The 19,636-nt window shown below is 42.4% G+C and overlaps 1 protein-coding gene across 1 annotated transcript in view; it reads left to right on the top strand.

Moving 5' to 3' along the window:
- DRC1 (dynein regulatory complex subunit 1 homolog (Chlamydomonas)) overlaps positions 1 to 19,636 on the top strand; it is a 130,280-nt gene that overhangs the window by 86,599 nt on the left and 24,045 nt on the right. Inside the window, exons 9-13 of the mRNA XM_006880704.1 lie at positions 5,217 to 5,351; positions 5,683 to 5,915; positions 13,150 to 13,262; positions 14,619 to 14,708; positions 15,272 to 15,396. Coding sequence (XP_006880766.1) covers positions 5,217 to 5,351; positions 5,683 to 5,915; positions 13,150 to 13,262; positions 14,619 to 14,708; positions 15,272 to 15,396 — 696 coding nt within the window. The remainder of the gene's footprint in view (positions 1 to 5,216; positions 5,352 to 5,682; positions 5,916 to 13,149; positions 13,263 to 14,618; positions 14,709 to 15,271; positions 15,397 to 19,636) is intronic.

Below are 19,636 nucleotides of genomic sequence, written 5' to 3'. Positions count from 1 at the left end.
AAATGTTTTGTATTATTAGTACAACCCTGCACAGACTCTTTTTACTATTCTTTTCAAAGCTCTTATTGGCCAAAATTAATAGGAGTCTGTTTTCTTTGTAAAGTTTGCACAACATTTTGCCAAGTTTTAAAATTTAACTGCGCTTTATTTATCAGTTTAAACCAGCTACACGGTTTCTGCACATACTGAAAGAACTGCAAAAATGACTTTTCTCTTACTATTACTCCTGAGCACTTAAATACTTCTTTAATTAATGTAAGGTACTGAGCTTCAGAAGATGGGCTGTTCCCCATGATTCTTTTTTTATCAATTCTACCTCTGAGTTTTTAACACATTTTCAGAGGGTGGGGTATAGTCCCCATGAAATATTTTTCTTTTTCTTCCCTTAAATTTGTCCTTTAAGGGGTGAGAGAATCTTCACGAAATTTTTTTCTAATTCTATCCTTAATTTCCAAGGAGTGAAGATTCTCTCATGGCCCTCTCTTTAGTTTTCCCGAAAGTTTCACTTACCCTGAGTGAATTCCCTTTTGGTTCCTGGTGTTTGCTCAAAAAAGAGAAAGAGAGACCATCACCTTATCCAAAGAAAAACCACCACCTTGTCCCAAGGTTCAGGCACCAGAGGGGAAGACCAGGACACTTGCAAATCTCCAAGGAGTGCCAGGTCTAAAGATATGGAAACCAACAGGAATTTTCTTCCAGAACCAACATAGATAGACCAGGTCTTTCCCTAGAGCTGGTACTTCTTGCCACTTAAAGTGTTGTTGTTATACCATTGAGGCAATTCTGACTCATAATGACCCCTATATACAACAGCTCTGAATCCTGCTTTATCCTGAGGCAATCTCATTTTCTCTGGCACATCTATCCCCATTATCCCAGTCACTGAGTCAATTAATCTCATTCAGTGTCTTCCTCTCTTGTACTGTCCCTCCACCCTCCTAAGCATCATGGACTGCTCCCTCCTGTCAACATGCCCAAACCATGTCAGACAGAGCTTCAGAATCCTTCCTCCAAGGAGCAGCCTGGCTTCACCGTCTTCAGGATGAACCTGTTTGTTCTCTTAGCAGTCCATGGTATATTCAACACTCTTCTCCAGCACCACAGCTCAAAGGCATCAATTCTTCTGTCATCCTTAGTCTTTGTTCAGCTGTCTGATGCAGAGCAAGTAACTGTGAAGACCATGGCCTGGATCAGGTACACCTTAGTCTCTAGACTGATTTAATTGTTCTTCAGTACTCTGGAGAGTTTCCTGACAGCAGATTTTCCCAATGCAATTGATCTTTTGATTTCCTGGCTGCTGGTATCAAGAGTGTTGCTTGTGGAGCCAAGCAAACTGAAGCAGCTGTTAACAATCTCTGTCTCCTAACCATCTAACATGATGTTACCAATTGGCCCAGTGGTGAGAATCTTTGTTTCCTTGATGTAGAGCTTCAATCTAAATTGAAGGCTATAGTCCTTGACCTTCTGCAGCAAATGCCTCAGGTCCTCCTCAGTGTAAGAGAATGAATTTCCATTTGTTTAAGTCTCCACTTGTATGTATATCTGTTACAGCAGCATAGATAACTAAGAAAGGAAGATAGGGATGGGAGTCAACAAAAAAAGAGTGAAGAGGAGACTCCAGAGTACACAATACTAGAGAGTGGAGAGGGAGGTTGAAAGGAAAAGGCACAAAAATTGGAAAGCTGCTTGTCTGGCTTAGAGATTGCTTAATGGAAAAAAGGAGATTGGAGATTGGTAAGAGGAAAGGAAGTAGAGGTGCTTGAAATAGAACTTGGATTTCATCCACATGCCAGAGAGAAGAAATGAGTGATATCACCACAGGCAGCTTTTCCCTTTTTCCTTTCCTCTGATGTAAAATTTTAATTTCCTCTTTGACTGGCCCTGCTGTTCCTTTTTAAGTATAGCTGTCTTCTCTCCCTGCATGCCTGATTCCTTCGTTTTATAATCACCACCTCTTCTAACCTTTCATAATTGTCCTGTGACCCCAGAATTGGACTTCCCCCATGGGATACCTATTTTCTTAGGTAGCTAGTATTGCTGTAGCCAAAATACCACAACTGAATGACTTTAACAAACATATTTAAAATTTATTCTCTTAACAGTTTTAGGATTCTGAATTCAGGTTGTCATGTTTCGGAGAAGGTTCTAACTCTGTGTTGATTTTAAGCAAAGATCCTAGTCTCCTTTCTGCATCTGGGAGCTCAGTATTTCTTGAAACTCCTCATGTGTCTTGGCATCAGCCTTCCCTTGTTCTAGGAGGTTCTCAGCACAGAGACCCTGGGTCTAAGGAATGAGTACATTTCTCCTTTCTTCTTTCTTGGTAGTTGTCAGGAAATTTCTCCTCACTTCTTTCTCCTTTTATCTCTTGTAAGAGAAATGGTATGAACAACACAGTCACAGTAATCAAAACAGCTTGGGACTGGTACAGTGACAGGCACATCCGCCAGTGGAATACAATTGGAAACTCAGAAATAAATCAAGCAAAGGTGTGACTTGAGAAAGGGCATGAATTGAGTAATTGAATAAAGGTTAGTGAAAGTAAGACTTGAGTTATTCTCTCAAGATACAAACCACTTGAATCCTATTTCATTAACATATGGAGTTTAGAGTTTATGAAAACAAAATAAATCACCAAATGGATAACTACAATCTGATCATAAAATGAGGACAACCACACAGCTCTGGAAATCATGGCCTAGTCAATTTCAAATGTATTTTTTGGGAGAAAAGTTCAATATATGAAACCAATGATGCTCATCTAGCTAAATACAATGACTTTTCCTCTGGCTTCAACCACTTGTTTAATACTGAATTTCATAATTTTTTCCCTTTGGCCTTTATGACTAAAGTATTTACTCTTCCTTCTCAATTTATAATTTATTTCTTTCCTTAAGTCATTATACTTTTTTTTTTTGTATGACGCATAAAGGTATTCTGGATATCATACCTTGACATTTCGCCTTTTGTTTTTATTGTGTCTGTGTTGAAAACCCTCTTCAGAGTTAGGTATCAGTAGGTTCCGACACAATAGTACACAACAACAAAAACAACAACCAAATTCATTTCCTCTTCTACCTCACGTCCTTTCTCAATCTGGAATGATAGACATGGATTTCAAGTTTTAGAATTGCTGGCATTACCCATGTACAGTTTCTGAAACAGACCCTCTGTCCCTTTCTATTTCCTAGTTTGCCATCCAGGTCTACCCACTTTAATGTTCACATTCCCTCACTAAGGCAGTGAAGAAGCTGGACTTTTTGAGTGTCCTTTTGAACTGTCCTTTTCCTATGCATTTGCTCTCTTGCTACCTTGCTCAGACTTCCATTACTCTCCTGGAGTTTATTTTTGTTTTATTAGCTCCAACAATCAGATGATGATGAAATAGAAAGTTGGTTACTGTGGTGTTAATAAAAATATTTTGGGTTTGCAGCTTAATTTTTTTAAAACTGTGTATATGTGGAAAACCTTACAGTTTGAAGTAAAGAAAATACTTGGCATTCTTTTTTTATCAGAGATAAAATTTGGTGTTTTTTTTTTTTTAAAACACCCATTATTTTCTTGAAGATGAAAACATAAATGACAAATGTGTTTTAGGAACTTTTTATGATCTCAGAATATTACTAAAGAGAGGGAAAATTATATTTTTTATATCATTTAAAGTCTTGAAAATAAGTTGGCCTTCAACCTTTCTATTCCTGGGTAAGTAGGTCATTGGTACAGGACAATTCTACAGTGGTTTGAAGTTTGGTCCTGAGTCTCAAAATTGTGCCTGCCATGCATATTTCATGAGACAAGTTTCCAAGTACAGCGCTCCTGTCAGCCATGAGATGGTGACTAGGCTGTCCTGTATTCACAGCTGTGTCTCTTGGTCCTGGGACTTTTGACCATCCCCTCCCCTTGGTCTGGGGACATCCTAACTCTCACCAGTGTGCTCCCCTGATGCCATGTAAAGCTCTCCTGGAGCACGTTTCCCATCACATTGTAATTAATGTTTGCCTTTGACTCCCAATGGATTTTATCCAGTTATCTTTGATATTTTCAATATTCACATCTATCCTTAGGATAAAAGTGATATTTCATGTATAATGACTAAATGAGTGAGTGCGAGTGAGTGAATCAATGACTTACTGGACCTGTTAACAGAATTAGCTCCTGGAGGATGGGACATCCTTTCCACGTGCTATAGGCTAGTGGTGTGTGCAGTTTTTATCTATTTTTCTGTTTTCCCTATTTGAGAAATTTAATGAGTATGTTGTTGTTGTTAAGTGCTGTCGAGTCACAGATGACTCATAGCAACCCTATGAAGGAGAGTCCTTGACGCTTGGGTGCCTTTCATCCTCTCTCCAGGTTCATAGGGTTTCCGGAGGCAAGGTGTTATGGAAGTGGATGCCACTCCTCCTTCCAAGCTTGTTTTAATCGGGGAGCTCCACCCCACTCTCTGTCCGCATTGGGTAACTGACCATTAATGCATTTGACACATCAGTGTCACGGTGTTCAGCCTCACAGCAACCACAAGTGACCGCGGTACAGCAACTTGTACACCAGGGCTATAGGACCTAGAGGAATGTCTGAACAAAAACAGTGAAATTTAAATTTAATGAGTATAGGTAATGAAAATATCATAACTGAGATCCAAACTCATCGCTGTTGAATTGGAACTGACTCAGAGCTAACCTTCCATTGGATTTCTGAGGCTGTGAATAGCACAGGAAAAACTGTCCAGCTCTCTCCCTCAGAGCTGCTGGTGGGTTTGAACCACCAGAAAGGCTTTGCCTTTGAGTTAGCAGCACAATTCCCCCCAGACTTTGCCACCACAGCTCCCTGAAGTGTATTATGCAAATATGTGAGATGGACCCTAGTTATAGATGCTCTGGTTTGGACGTGCAGATTTGTGTATTTTATTTTTCAGTGGAGATGGGATGTTGAAGACAGTTCAGTGACATTCTCAAGTGGGACACAACCTTGCCCTGCGCTCGGGTATCTGAAGTGTTTTAAATGTGCTTCATTCTGGAAGGTCTTATCAATCCTGTTTCCTTCCTCTCTTTCAACTTCTATTTAATCGTGGAGCTGTGATTTAGATTATGTGAGAAAGTTCTCATCATTCTTCTCCTCTGAGCTTGATTTGTTGTGGAGCTGAATCAGATAGATGAGGGAATGTGGATTACGCCTTCTATTCAGCTGAGGTCTAACTTTTTTACCCTCTTCTTTCAACCCAGATTGCATGATATACTTAACAATCTGAGATCAAAATATGCCAAGCAGATAAAGCAGTTTCAGGAGGAGAACCAGTCGCTTACCGCAGATTATAAGCGCCTTGTGATGCAATTTAAGAAGCTACAGAGAGCCACGAGGTATTTTATGGGTTTGTATCCTAAAACAGAGGTGTTGGGCTTGATAGAGGCAGTGATTTTGCTAAATTTGATATCACCATTGGGATGTGGACTATGTAATCATTTAATCCTTGGTGCTGTGTTCTGTCTCTTTCCTCACACATCACTTACTTTTATTTGAGACTAGCTAGAATGGCTTCCAGTTTATCATACATGAGACTTGCTTATGAAGGATTGGGTGAGGCCCAGGAATCACTCCCGCTCTTCCTCATGTCCTTGCCCTACTGTCAGCTGAAGAGATCCCGTTGAGCCCTGGGGTCAGCTGGCCATGTTCCATGACTCTTCTTCACAGGCGTTCTGCTGTCATTGATGAAGAGAAGTTTCGGGAGATATGGCTGGTAAATGAAGAGGAGGCAAAGGATCTGATCAGCAAAGCCTTCTGCATAGACAGAATCATCTGCACCCATCATCTGGGACTCCCCTGGACAGCACCTGATTGCGCTTTCTTGAATAATACAGGACCTATTTCTCAACAACAAAAGAAATCTGCCACAGAAGTAGTAGAAGAGGTGCTGATGCAAGCAGGTGACTACAGCAGAGTAACAGCCCCAGGACTGGAGGGGCCCTCTGAGAGCTTAGGGCCAATCATCTGATTTAACACATAAAGAAACTGAGGTCCAGAGTGGAGGGAGCATCTAACAGTGTGAGAGCGGGTAGAGTGTGATTGCTTGACATGGCTTTCAAGTCTCCTGTTCTTTATACATTAGCCCTCCATGTCTTTTTTTACCCCCTTCCCTTTGTAATTTATTGGTTAAAAAAATTGGGCTGTTTGTCCAAAAGAATTGTCTACAGTCTGATTTTTGTCAGTTGTATCCTTATGGTGCCCTTTAACATGTTTTTTCTTTCTCCTGTCTAACCTATAAGCTTGTAGTTAACACAAGGACTCATGAGGACCATAAAGGACAGAACAGAACTGTCCCATAGGGTTTCCAAAGCTATAATCTTTATGGAAACAGAATGTCATATATTTCTTCCATGGCCTGGGTAGGGGTTTCAAACAATCAACCTTTTGGTTAGCAGTTGAGCACTTTAACCCCCACAGCACCCAGGCTTCTTAATTACATTGGGTGCATCTGATCCAAGGCTGGTACCTTTGGTGGTGTAATGCATAGAGAGTTGAACTGCTAGCCTAAAGACTTGGCATCTCTTGACTGTTTTCTTCCACCAGCTACTCCAAGGAGGAAGGGGGACAGTCAGAAGGTCATCTGTGGGTCAGAACCGACTAGGTGACAGAGAGAGAGATCCAAGCCATGATATTTTTATTTGCTTCTTATGCATAAGGAGATCCAAGGGGACCTCTGATGGTCTAGTGACAAGAAGATATTCTGTAGTCCTGAAGGCATTTGAGGCCACCAGCTGCCCCACAGGAGAAGGATGGACAATCTCCTCCTGTGTGATTAACTCTCTCTGAAAATCTGCTGAAGGGTCAGCTATGGTTCGGTTCTGACACAGTGGTATATAACAACAACAACATACATAAGAAAGCTAGACAAGAATAAGAAAGACCGGAGAATTGATGTCTTTGAATTATAGTGTTGTCAATATAGTAAATATACTGTGGACTAACAGAAAAAAGAACATAGATGTCTTGGAAAAAGAAGCCAGAAATAGCCAGAATGTTCCTTGGAAGCAAGGATGGTGAAACATCACCTCAGGTACTCTAAGTATATTATCAGGAGGAACTAGCCCCTGGAGGACAAATGAAATAGAGGAAGACCACCAATGAAATTGGCTGTGACAATGCACTCAAACTGAGTGACAATTGTGAGGATGGCACTGGAATGGGTGGTGTTTCATTCTATTGTACATGGGGCTGTTAGAACTGACTCCACAGCATCTACCAATGACCTGTCCGAAACACAGACATTGCACAGAAAATTCTAGCTGTTTTTCTTTTATTAATGATAGTAATGTTCTCTTCTTTGCTGTTGTTCGGTGTTGTTTGAGTCTCTTTCAACTCATCTTACTCCTGTTGGTTCTATAGATTCAAACTGTTCTGGAGAATTTCCTTGGTTATCCTCTCTATAGATGTAGATTGATAGGTTTTTCTCCTGAAGAACTTCTAGGTAGAGTTTGAACTGCCAACCTTTTCATAAGCAGTCACATTCTTATTTTGTGTCACTAGGGGTCCTTTTGCCCCTCTGAAGAGCAATGTGGGAATCAGGATCAGAGGAAAACTCATCAACAACCTGTATTATACAGATGGCACAACCCTGTTTGCTGAAAGTGAGGAGGACTTTAAATAGTTGTTGCAGAAGATAAAATACCATAGCCTTCACTATGAATTGCATCTTAACATCAAGAAGATAAAAATTTTCACTGTGAGCTGGTAAATAACATCATGATAGATGGAGAAAAGGTTGATGTTGTCAATTATTTCATCTTACTTAGATCCACAATCAATACCCTTGGTACCATCAGCCAGGTGATCAGGAAACATACTGGGAAAATCTGCACTCCTGTAACTCTCCAAATCACTGAGGATCAAAGATGTGAGTTTGAAGACTAAGGTCTACCAGATTCAGGTCCTGGCCTTTTCAATCTCTTGCAACACATCTAAAAGCTGGATAGTAAATAAGGATGACAGGAAAAGACTTAATGCCTTTGGGCTGTGGTATTAGAGAAGAGTACTGAACATCCCATGGACTGCCAAAAGAACAGATATGTCTTGGAAAATGTGTAGCCGGAGTGTTCTTTGGAGGATGACAAAGCTTCATCTCACATACTTCAGACATGTTGCTAGGAGAGGCTATATGTGACAGTTGTGAGGATGGCACTGTCTCTTATGAGACAGATTGATACAGTGACTGAAACAATGAGCCCAACAATATCAGAGACGATGAGGATGGCACAGAATAGGTCAGGGTTCAGATCTGTTGTTCATACATTTGATATGTGTCGTATTCAACTCTACGGCACCTAACAACCACCAGCATCTTCCTTCAATCTTATTCTTGACATAGCACAATTTTAGAGCAATTAACTTATAGTTAATAATTACAATTTGAAATTTATTACCTTATATAGACAAGAAGGACACTCTGGTGGCACAGTCTGTGGACAGGTGTACTGCTAACTCAAAGGTGATGCCTCTTTGGCAGTTCAAATCCCCCAGCAGCCCTGAGGGAGGAAAGCTGCACAATCCCCTCCGTCCGAAAACCTGCTGGACGGTCAGCTGTGGGATGGTTCCTCCTGATGGCAATAAGTTGAAGTTTTTTATTTTAAAAAGCCGTATCAACCAATCATTCCCTACAGACTTTCACACTATGAGACCTCTTCTCTCCTCTTTGGACATCAGGTTTTTCATTTGTGAAATGAAATAACTGACCCAAACATCTTGATGTTGAATATAGACAAGGTGAGACTAGAAAGCAATTTGGATTAGTCTTTTAGAAAGAGTCTGTGATATTTTCTCAAAAATTTGCTTTATAACTGGTCTCTGTTATGGAAAATGTCAAAGAACATGAACATTTAAAATAGGTAAAACATTATGTATGGTAAAACAATGAAGTTATCTTTTCATTATATTGTTATTTTTTAAAAATATTGACTTTTATAAAACAAAAAACGAGACCCTTGCCTCCTTAAATGTTTACACGTCTGTAAACAGCCTAGTGCGAATTAGAAATGGCTGTGTTCATAAGTCTACTTCCTTATGATTATTTTAGTTGAGCTCTGGCGGCTTTAGTGGTAAGGAATTGTGGTGCTACACAAAGGTACACAGTTTGAATCCACCAGCTGCTCCATGGGAGAAAGATGGGCAGTCAACTCCAGTATGATTTTACAACCTCTGAAACCCGCTGGAAGGCCAGCTATAGATTCGTTCTGACTTGGTACATAACCAGCATGCTTATTTTAAGCCTGAGGTTGGATGAGATCACATACACAAGTAAGTGAGAAAATGTTTCAACTTAAGTAAAACTGGAATTCTTCCTGATGTCCTGACTGGTACTTTGATCCTGCAGAGGTAAGCTATTCTCCTGGCTCCAGGCACATGGGAAAGTGACACACAGGACCCACTGCTCTTAGGCTAAATCTCGGGTTCATCCGCATGACCTTACAAGACCCAGCGTACTCTCACCCCTTTCCAATGTCTTCCTTTGTAACCTCACTTCACCCATTATTTCAACCCTAGATCTCCTTTTCATTCCTAGAAAATGCCTTTCTTTGGGCTTGCCCTTGTCTGCTGTCTCTGCAAAGCTGATTCCCACTCATTCTTTCCTCCCAGCTGAAACATTTTCCTTACCCATTCACCCTCAGGGGAGCCTTACCTCACCCCAAACTAGATTAACTTCATGCCTCACCTGGTCAACACCTACTTCAGGTGCAGCAGTGACGCCAGGCTTCCTTTCCTTTTTCCCCTTTGCTCTTTCATGGATTCCGACACACTGTGGCCCTCTAGCGGACTTCTGAGGCTGGATATCTTTATGGGATGAGCATACTGTGGAGTCAGAACAGACCCATGCCTGACCCTCCAGTGGATTTTTGGAGGCAGTTAAATCACATGGGAGGAGATTGCCTGTCTTTTTCCCACGGAGCAGCTGGTGGATTTGAACTATATGCCTTTGGGATTGCAGCACAGCTTTGTACCAGTGCCCATCTTTCTCCAAGGAGTCCCTGGTGGATCCAAACTGCTATATTTTCATTTTACACACTCCACAAAATTTAATTATTGGTGTTGTACTTATATGAAATTTGTCTTTGTACATAAACTTTAAGCCCTTGTGACTATAGCAAGTTGAAAAAAATAGAGATGTTCAGAAAGAAAAATAATGTATTTGTTGTCTTTGAGCCTTGGTTTCCCCAAAGGATTTTAAAAGGAGATGATTAAAAAAAAAAAAAAAACCACAAAAAATTCCCATAAAACTGTGCAGATGGAGTAGATAACCTCCTTCCCTTCAGCTCTAACATCCTGTGAATCTGCTTCCAGGGCTTGCTGAGGGACACAGTAAAGTTTAATTTTAATCATAGGGGATTGGTACTGTTTCCAGGTGGAGGAAACAGTTTGGGAATTACATATGTTTTTTGGGTTTAAAATAGACCAGGCTGGTGGAACTAGGAATTTGCATGGAAGTGTGAGCGAAGGTAAGGCTGAGAAAATTAAAGCTAAGTTATAGGAGCCTAAAGACTTTGGGTTTGATCCTCTAGGCAAGGACCATTCTGAGAATGGTGATAGACGAAGTACTGTGGACGAAGAGCTGCAAACCTTGATGGTCTAGGGAGCTCTGGTGCCTTAGTCGTAAGGAGTTACATTGCCAACCCAAAGGCAGGCAGTTCAAACCCACCACCTGTTCTGTGGAAAGAAGATGGGCATTCTCCTCCTGGGTGGTTTACGGCCTCAGAAAACCTGCTGAGAGTCAGCTCAACAGCCCCCGGCAGCAGCATGTGAAGTAGGAAGAGTCTCAGTATATTGTGTGTAGGAATAGACAATAAAGGATGAAAAGGAATGTGCAAGGCGTGTAAATAACACATTTACGTGTTACAGATTAACCACAGTTGGAAGGAGAAGGAAAGAGCCGTGGTGGTGCAGAAGTTAAGCAGTGGGTTGCTAACCAAAAGGTCAGCGTTTGAGCCCCCCAGCCACTCTCAGAGAGATGAGGCATTCTGCTCCTGTAACAGGTTACAGTTTGGGAAACTCTAAAGAGCGGCTCTTTCTGACCTGTGGTATCACTCTGAGTAGGAATCAGAGGGCAGCAGGTATTGTTTTTTTAAGAGGCTGTTAAGTGCCATTGAGTCGCCTACTACGCGTGGGATGCTATGAACAACAAATGCGAACCTTGCCCTGTCCTCACAATCTCGGAAATACTCGGCATATTGTTCCAGTTACCTCCTTCCACCTTTCCCAGCGGGATGCTTTTTCTAAGGACTGGTCCCTCCTGACGTCATGTCCAAAGTATGTGAGATGAAGTTTCACCATCCTTGATTCTCAGGAGCACCCTGGTTGCACTTGTTCTTTGACAGAATTGTTTGCTTTTCTGGCACTCCAATGTGCTGTTCAGTACTCTGACCAACACTGTGACTCAAGGACATCAATTCTTCTGTCATCCCACATTGTTTCAGAGGATCAGCTGGGAGTCAGCACCAGCTCAACAGCACATCACAACAGCAATCAAGAACAGAGCTGAGGTCACGTAGTCCTTGTGGAGTTGCCCTGCTAACCTAAAGTCATGCATCTTGGACAGTTTGAATCTACCAGCAGTTCTGAGAGAGAAAGATGGGCAGTCTCCTTCTGTGCAATTTACAACCCCTGGAAACCCAGTGGAGGGTCGTTCTGAGTCGACTCCAGCTCGATGGCAATGTGTGAATGAGAGTCTCTTCCACTGTAATCCCAGTGAGCGTGCTCAGCGGTGATCAATTTTAAGTGGTGGTTGTTGTGCGTAGTCACAACTGACTCATAGCTGACCTGCCAGTGAGTTTTAGAGGCTTGACGTTGTGTCAGAGGACATTGCCCGTCTTTCTCCACAGAGCAGCTGATGGATTCGCACTGTGTGCCTTGATGGCTGTCAGTGGCACCTGCCCACCACTCTGCCACTGGGGCTCCCTCCCTCTCCCTCGCTCCCTCTGGTGGCTAAGTGCGTAAGGGAGCAAATGATCCAAAATAGTCATTTTGAATGCGTGAATAGCATTATGGAAGGATAGCTGGGAGAAGAGGACTTCGTCTTTGGAGATGGTAATCATCCAGATATGTCTTAACAATCAGGATATTTGAGGAAATCCTGTCTCTTATCTTACAACTCTCAAGTTCTACCCTAGGGCATAGCCGTTCATTTCTCTGTCTTTGTACTCTATCCAAGTATGTTTTAATTACCCCTCTGTCTGAACTTCTCCCGTTTGGTTTAGTTGCATCTAATCTTTTGCAGGCTTATAAAGCAAGTAGCAGACATGTTAGATTGACTCAAAAGTAAAATGAAACAATGAAAGAATTTTTCTTTTACTTTTCAAAGAGAAGAGTGAACTGGGGGGAGGGGTGGGCAGGGAGAACAGTGCAACAATGAATGAATGGAAATCCAAAATCTCTGTAAATGTTCATTAAAATTAATAATAATAAAAAGAATTTAAAAAACCAAACTTTTTTTTTTAAAGTAAAATGAACAGGCTCGTGTTCTCCTTTCCACTTCTGCTTCATGGCTGGAGTATGTTTCCAGGAGATAAAATTCAGAGAAGCAAGGAAGTACAAAGTGGCTGAAAATGTCAGGGTTCTTTAGATAGAGTCTTTCACTCCCACACCCCCACTGACCCCCACTCCTGGCCCACAGCCGTCCTTTTCCTCATGCTCACATTGACTTTCTTCAGCATAAAGTCTCTCACTCACTGCTGTCAAATCAGAACCGACTCAGCTGATGCTCCAGCAGGTTTTCAGGGGCTGTAAATCTCACAGGAGGAGATTGCTCATCTTTCTTGCTCATCGCAGCTGGTAGATTTGAAACACCTGCCTTTGTGTTGGCAGCATAATCCCTTACCCACTAGGCCACCAGAGCTTCCTTCATGAGAGAGTGGTATTGCCTTAAATAGGCCTTTTAGTGTTTATGGTGTTCAGTTGCTAAAAGGTTGGTAGTTTGAGTCCACTAGCTGCTGCTCAGGAGAAAGGTGGGTGGTCTCTACTAGCATAAAAATTTACAACCTCAGAAACTCAATGGGAGGGTCACTAGGAATTATTTCTTTTTATCAAGAAAAGCTATTTGGCAGTTGGTAAAAGTAAAAAAGGCATTAACATGATCCTCTCCTGCCCACGTCTGTTTCCTCTCTGTGACCTCTGCAGAAGAGGAGGGATCAGAAGAGAATGTCACAGAACTCCAGTCTTACCTGGACCTGCCGAAGCAAGTTTCTGCAAAAACCACCAGAAAGATCCTGATGCTCCTGTGTGACGAGTCGGTGAGGCGTCCAGGCGGGTCCTGGGGCTGTGGCACAGCGCTGCTTGGGGGGTGGGGGGGGGGACTTTGCCTCCAGAGGAGTAGACTTTCTCGTGAGGCATCTCTGTGCACTGTGTGCTCTGGCTGGGCCACGTGTGGCCAGGAGTCAGCTGGCCCAACTTTCCGCTGGTTCCTAACAGCAGAGCTGGGAACAGCTGTTGGATGACTTCGGGAAGTTCCCAGAGACCTTTCCTCAGCACTGGCCCATCTGGTAAATGGCTCTTCCCTTCATGGGTCCATCGACGATGTCTGACAGGCCTCTGTTAACGTAAATGATCCTTTGTTCTTTCCCTGCTGAGTAGTGTGACTGGTTGATCAGAGGCCTTTCTCCGAGAGCTTAGTCTGAGAGGATGCTGAGTATTGTGAGGTTTTGACATCTGGACTGTATATTAGCAGAAGTGATTAGACTTTGAGTGAACACTGTGTTGGAGCTGGTTCAGTTGGAAGTTGGGCTATTGCCAAACACGATTGATGCTTATGTAGGTTTTACAATTCTGAGGTGTGTGGAAGGAGCTGTGGTGCATATTGGTTAAGCACTTGACTGCTAGCTGAAGGGTTGACAGTTTGATCCCACCAGCCAACCAAGGAGAAAAGATGTAGTAGTCTGCTCTGTAAAGATTACAGCCCAAGAAATCTATGGGACAACTGTGCTCTGCTCTCTAGGCTGGTGATGAGTTAAAACCGACCTGATGGCAGGGTACAAAGTAACAAGGTAGACAAATGAGGGGAGAGCAAGGCTTAGCAGCCTCTAGTCTACTGGGGTCAGATGGTTGGGCCAGTTTCCTCGGCACCAGGGCTGACAGCCCCTTCTCTGACCACTGGGGACATGCTTCACCAGGAGATAGTTCTCTCTGTATTTCCAGGCCTGCAGCCAGTGGCCCCCTCCCCACAGAGCCATTCCTCAGGTTTTCCTAGTGTAGTGCGGACCACTCAGATTTCTTGCTCTTCCCTCCCTCTGCTTCCTGTGTGCAGTGTTCTGGTGTCGCAAATCTGTCTGCCCCTGTGCTTTCCTCTCCTGCAGCCCTCTGGTAGCTACATGGGGGGTTATAACCTGACGAAGTGACACTGGGCAGGTAGGAATCTGACTGAATGAAGTTTGGTCTCTGCTGTGTGCAACGCAGGTATTTGTCCAGTGGCTTTAGCGCCCTTGTGAATGGAAACAGGTAAAATCCATGATGAGGAGCAGTCTTGTCCCTGGAGGGGTTTCTTCACAAGACCTTGGTGGTTTCCATGCTCTGTGAACCGGTCCTGACTGGTAGGTAGTGCAGGTTCTAGAACTGATTTCTGCAACCTGTCTTTTGTTTCTTTGTCTCCTTAGGGTTTTCTCATTGAGAGTAAGGTCCTGAGCTTTCTCCTCCCCCTGGAGAAGAGTGAATGCTGTCTGCTGAAGTTGGATGTCATCTTCTCAGTAAGTTGCCTGGGCTCTAGGTGGACCTGAGGTGGGGTGAGCCTGCCCAACTCCAAGAAAGCCCTTAGGTTTCTGACGTTGCCTCAGCCCTGGGGCTTTTTAGGGAGCAGTCATCTGGGCTCAGCATGATACCCTCTTTATTTATAATCTAAGCAGCAAATTGGCCAGGAGCTGTTTGCATACCAAACATACCCCTTCCTAACTTTACTACTTTTTGTTATCTTGTAGGCTGGGTCTCAGATTGTGGGCTTGCTTTTTACACCTCCAGGTTCTGCTCTGCATTTGGCATTTTCACATCCATAAAATCTGAATGGAGCTTTTCCTGCCTGTGCACCATGCACCATTCCTCTCTGTTCTGGGGTGCTGGAACCCACCCCTGCTTTACTGAAGTTTTTAGAATGCTGAATGCCCTCCACTCTGGCTTAGGCCCCCATCCTGGAAGAGAACAAGCCAGTCTTTGGGCTCTTCAGAGCTGAGGGTCTGTGTAACTAACTCCCCAGACCTGTGAACGTGCCTGGTTTCCTCTAATGGGGTGCCTGAGCTGCCATCTTCTTTTCTTTCAGGCCCTGGGAATTGAAAGTGAGGATGACTTATATAAACTGGTGAACTTTTTTGTCAAATACCGAGCTCATCGTTTGTCCTCCAGCCAGGTAAGGTGCAGTGCCATAAAAATCCCAAAATCATCAATTCTCTTGCAAGGCTCCAGAAAGCATTGCTGACTTCGAGGAATGAAACAGAAAACCAAAACCAAGTGCCAAACAATTCTGACTTACAGTGACTCTATTGGACAGAGTAAAACTAGAGTTTTTGAGGCTAAGGATCTTTATTTTTCTTTTTTAAAAAATTGTGTTTCATTTATATACACTGTTGAATATTGTTTTTTGTTTTTGTTTTTTTTTTTTTACTCCTGCCTTCCAGTCACTAAACTCTGTGACCCTGTGATTTCTCCTCTTTTCCCTCCCAGAGCCCCCCTGCCCCTTACCTTCCCTCTTTGTATATTCATACATATTTCACTGGTTATCCTTAGGTTTTTACAATGATCTTATACAATATTTGCTATTATGCGACTGAGTTAATTCACTAAGCATAATGCTCTCTAGCCTATTCCAGGGTATTTTTCAAAGTCATTGCTACTGCGTGCATAGTATTCCATTGTGTGAATGTACCACAGTTTCTCAATCCAGTCGTTTGTTGATGGACATCTGAGTTGTTTCCATCTTCTTGCTCTTGTTAATAATGCTGCTTTGAACATAAGTGTACAAATCTCTGTATGTCAGTTCTGTTTTCCTCAGAGTATATTCCTAGCAGTGGTATAGCTAAGTCATATGGAATCTCTGTGTTCAGCCGTTTTATTGGGTTGAAGAGAGTCATATGGTTTGCTTGGCTTTTTTAAGTTATTGTTATTCATTCAGCTTTTGAGGGCACACCTAACTACCAGCAGCACATGAGAGTTCCTATCTCACCACATCCTCTCCAATATTTATTGCTTGCTGTTCTGCTAAACTTTGCCACTGCTACTAAAGCGAGATGGTATATCGTTATGGTTTTGATTTGTATCTCTCTTATTGCCAGTAGTTTTGAGCATTTCTTCATGTGCCTGTTGGACACCTGAATGTCTTCCTCTGTGAAAGATCTTTCCGTATCTTTTGCCCATTTTATAATTGGGTTATCAGACTTTGTCTTGTGGAGGCTCTGTAGGATTCTGTAACCTTTTGTTTTGAGACCTTTGTTGGTGATGGTATTGTCAAATGTTTTGGGGTTTTTTTTTTCCTCAGGAAGTTATGAGTTCAGGGGAAGAGACAGCCACCTCTTTCTCCTGTGGAGTGGCTGGTGGGTTTCAGGAATAGACGTTTTAGTTAGTAGCTTGGTGCTTAACTGCTGTCACTGTGTGTGAATACCTCTGAGTGCCGAGGAGCAATAGCTGACCACCCCTGGGCTTCTGAGGCTGTGAATCACACAGGAGATTGCCTGTCTTTCTTCTGCAGAGCCTGAGGTAACCTGGGGTTGCTGTGATACTGAACTTTGCGCCACTGGAGGATCAGATGCCATAATAGTTACCCATGGTGGACAGTGTTTGGTGGAGCTCCCAGTTTAAGACAGATTTCTAATGGCATCTACTTCCTAAAACAACGTGCCTCGGGAAACTCTATGAACTTAGAGAATGATAGTTATAGAAAGGCTTTAGGCCTTTTGTTCATAGGGTCCCTATGAGTCATGCTTGACTGGAAGGCAATCAACAACAGTAACACAAACATATGAAAAGGTAATCAAGCTTACTTGTAATACAAAGATGCAAATGAAAATTGCCCCACGCTCCTTTTTCACCTCTAATATTGGCCAAAATCTAAAGGTTTGCTAACACTTAGTGGTGGCTGAGGAGAGGGAGGCAGGCGCTCATGGTTGCTGGTGAGTTTGTAAATTGTAAGCGCTGCGGAGGCCACTTTGGGTGACAGTTACAAAGTACAAAATCGAATGCATTTTATCCAGCAGTTCATTTTCTGAGGTTTTATTCTTTGGATGTATTCCAGTACATTTGGAATGAATAGGCTTATTGTAGATTATTCAGTATAGTAGCATTGTTGAAAATGGACAAAACTATTGTTAAGCCATTAAATTCCCCATTACGGAATTAACTAATTAATTAATTTATGGTACTAATACTCTGAAACTGTTTAAAAAAGATATTCTTTATGTGTTTACATAGAAAAAATTCTTAGATTTTCAGAATTATGTCTATAATATGGTATTATGTATATGAAAAAGAAAGGAAAATATGCACATAAACATGTGGTGTGATGATTTGCTTGTGTTTCCATGTGTGGCAAGCCGTGTGCATCACAGTATTTCTTTGGAGGAACACATAACAAACTGATAGCATTGGTTTGTCTGCGGGTGGCAAACTAAAGGAGCTTTGAGACAGGAATAGGAAAGAGATTTTAAATATGAAAACAAAATGTAATTTGTATTGTGATTCAAGAAGATGTTTGTAATAAGTTATGTCTGTGAATCTCAGTAAGATGAACAACTGTGATCCCTGATTAAGAAACAGCATCATCATTGTTTTGAAGCTATTGTCTGCCTTTGTCTGGTCTCACCTCCCTTCGCTCCTTCTTTCTCCTCTACCACTCCTGTTTCTTTCCTATGTAAACATGTCCTTCTGAACGCACCCTTCATGCCATTTTCTTCTGTTCCTAACTTTCTTCATACATCATGCTGTGACCGTCTAGCCTACAGTTACCTTGGCACCTGCCTTAGTTGTCTGCAATAACAGAAATGCGATGAAGGGAGGGCTTAGCATCCCCAAATCTATTATCTCACAGTGTAGGATTCCAGGAAGCCAGCTCTAGGGGAAGCTCTTTCTCTCTTACCCTCCTGGTTGTGGGAGTTTCCTGACACAGGAACCTGTGTCCAAAACCTTGCTCCACTTGGGGCTCTTCTTTGTAGTGCCACTGAGTGTCCTCCCCTCTGCTGTTTTCTGAGGGAGTTCTGGTGGCTTAACCAGTAAGGAGTTGTGTTGCCAGACCAAAGCCAGATAATTCAAATCCACCAAGTGGTCCTTGAGAGAGAAAGGAGAATTCTCCTCCCACGTGATTTGCAGCCTCCGAAAACCTGCCAAAGCATCAGCTATGAATCAGGTCTGACATGGCAGCAGTGAGAGAGAGGCCGTTTTCTATCTATTTTTATCTTTTGTCATTCTGCACATAGTGAAACTTGGACAGTGAGTAATGATAACAGAAGAACAGATGCTTTTGAATCATGGTGTTAGAGGAGACTATCAATATCCCATGGACTGCCAAAAGGACAAACAAGTCTGTTTTAGAGAAAGTGCAACCAGTGTGCTCCTTAAAAGCAAGGCTGGTAAAGCTTCATTCCATGTACTTTGGGTATATTGTCAGGCCAGGGACCAGTCCTTGGGAAAAAAAGACATCATACTAGGAAAAGTGGAGGGTCTGAGAAAGAAAAGACCCTCGACAAGGATTGACACAATGAATGTAACAATGGACTCAGGCATATTAGAGATGGTAAGGATGGAACAGGACAGGGCAAGATTCAGATCTGTTGTGTATAGGGTCACTATGGGTCTTAGTTGACTCAGTGGTACCTAACAACAACAAGTACTGAAAGCCACATCCTAGGGACATTCCCTTACGTTCAGGCAGGGCAGTGGTCTGCGTAAGTGTGTTACATCCCATATCAATCCCCTTACCACTGATTGGATGATCACATTGGATCAATTAATAGGGGTAATTGTTGTTAGATCCCACTGAGTTGGCTGAGACTCACAGACAGCCTTTGAACAACAGATCTGGACCTTGCCCAATCCTGTGTCATCCTCTGGGTCTCCACCATGCTTCAGCCTGGGGTTCTAGTCCCTGGGTCAGTCCATCTTGTTGACGGTCTTCCTCTCTTTTCCTAACTTTCCACCTTTTCCAGCATGATGTCTCTCCAAGGACCTGCCTTTTTTGAAGGCATAATCAGAACATGTGAAACTCACTCTCACCATCCTTGCCTCCAAGAAGGATGCTGGTTGTACTTCCTCCGACACAGATGATGTGTTTATTCTTTTGGTAATCTATGGGATATTCAGTACCCTTAGCCAACACCACTGTTCAAAAGTATCAATTCTTCTTTGTCTTTCTTATTCTCTGCCAACTTTCAGATGCATAGGAAGTAATTGAAAATATAGTGGCTTAGATCAGGAGCAACTTAGTTTTAAAATGAATATCCTTGCTCCTTGTATTTTAAAGACATCTTTGACAGCAGATTTCCCCAATTTAACACAGCTTTTGGTTTCTTGACTGCTGCTACAATAGCTACTATGGATGTTGATTGTTGATGTAAGTAAAATGACATTTAAAAAAATTTATTTTATTAATTTTAATGAACATTTACAGAGATTTTGGATTTCCATTCATTCATTGTTGCAC

This window comes from Elephantulus edwardii, unplaced genomic scaffold, assembly GCF_000299155.1.
Source record: "Elephantulus edwardii isolate Elephantulus edwardi_28Jun2011 unplaced genomic scaffold, EleEdw1.0 scaffold00009, whole genome shotgun sequence".
Classification (NCBI taxonomy): domain Eukaryota; kingdom Metazoa; phylum Chordata; class Mammalia; order Macroscelidea; family Macroscelididae; genus Elephantulus; species Elephantulus edwardii.
The sequence above is the reverse complement of the archived record's forward strand: the minus strand, read 5'-3'. Positions and strand labels throughout refer to the sequence as shown.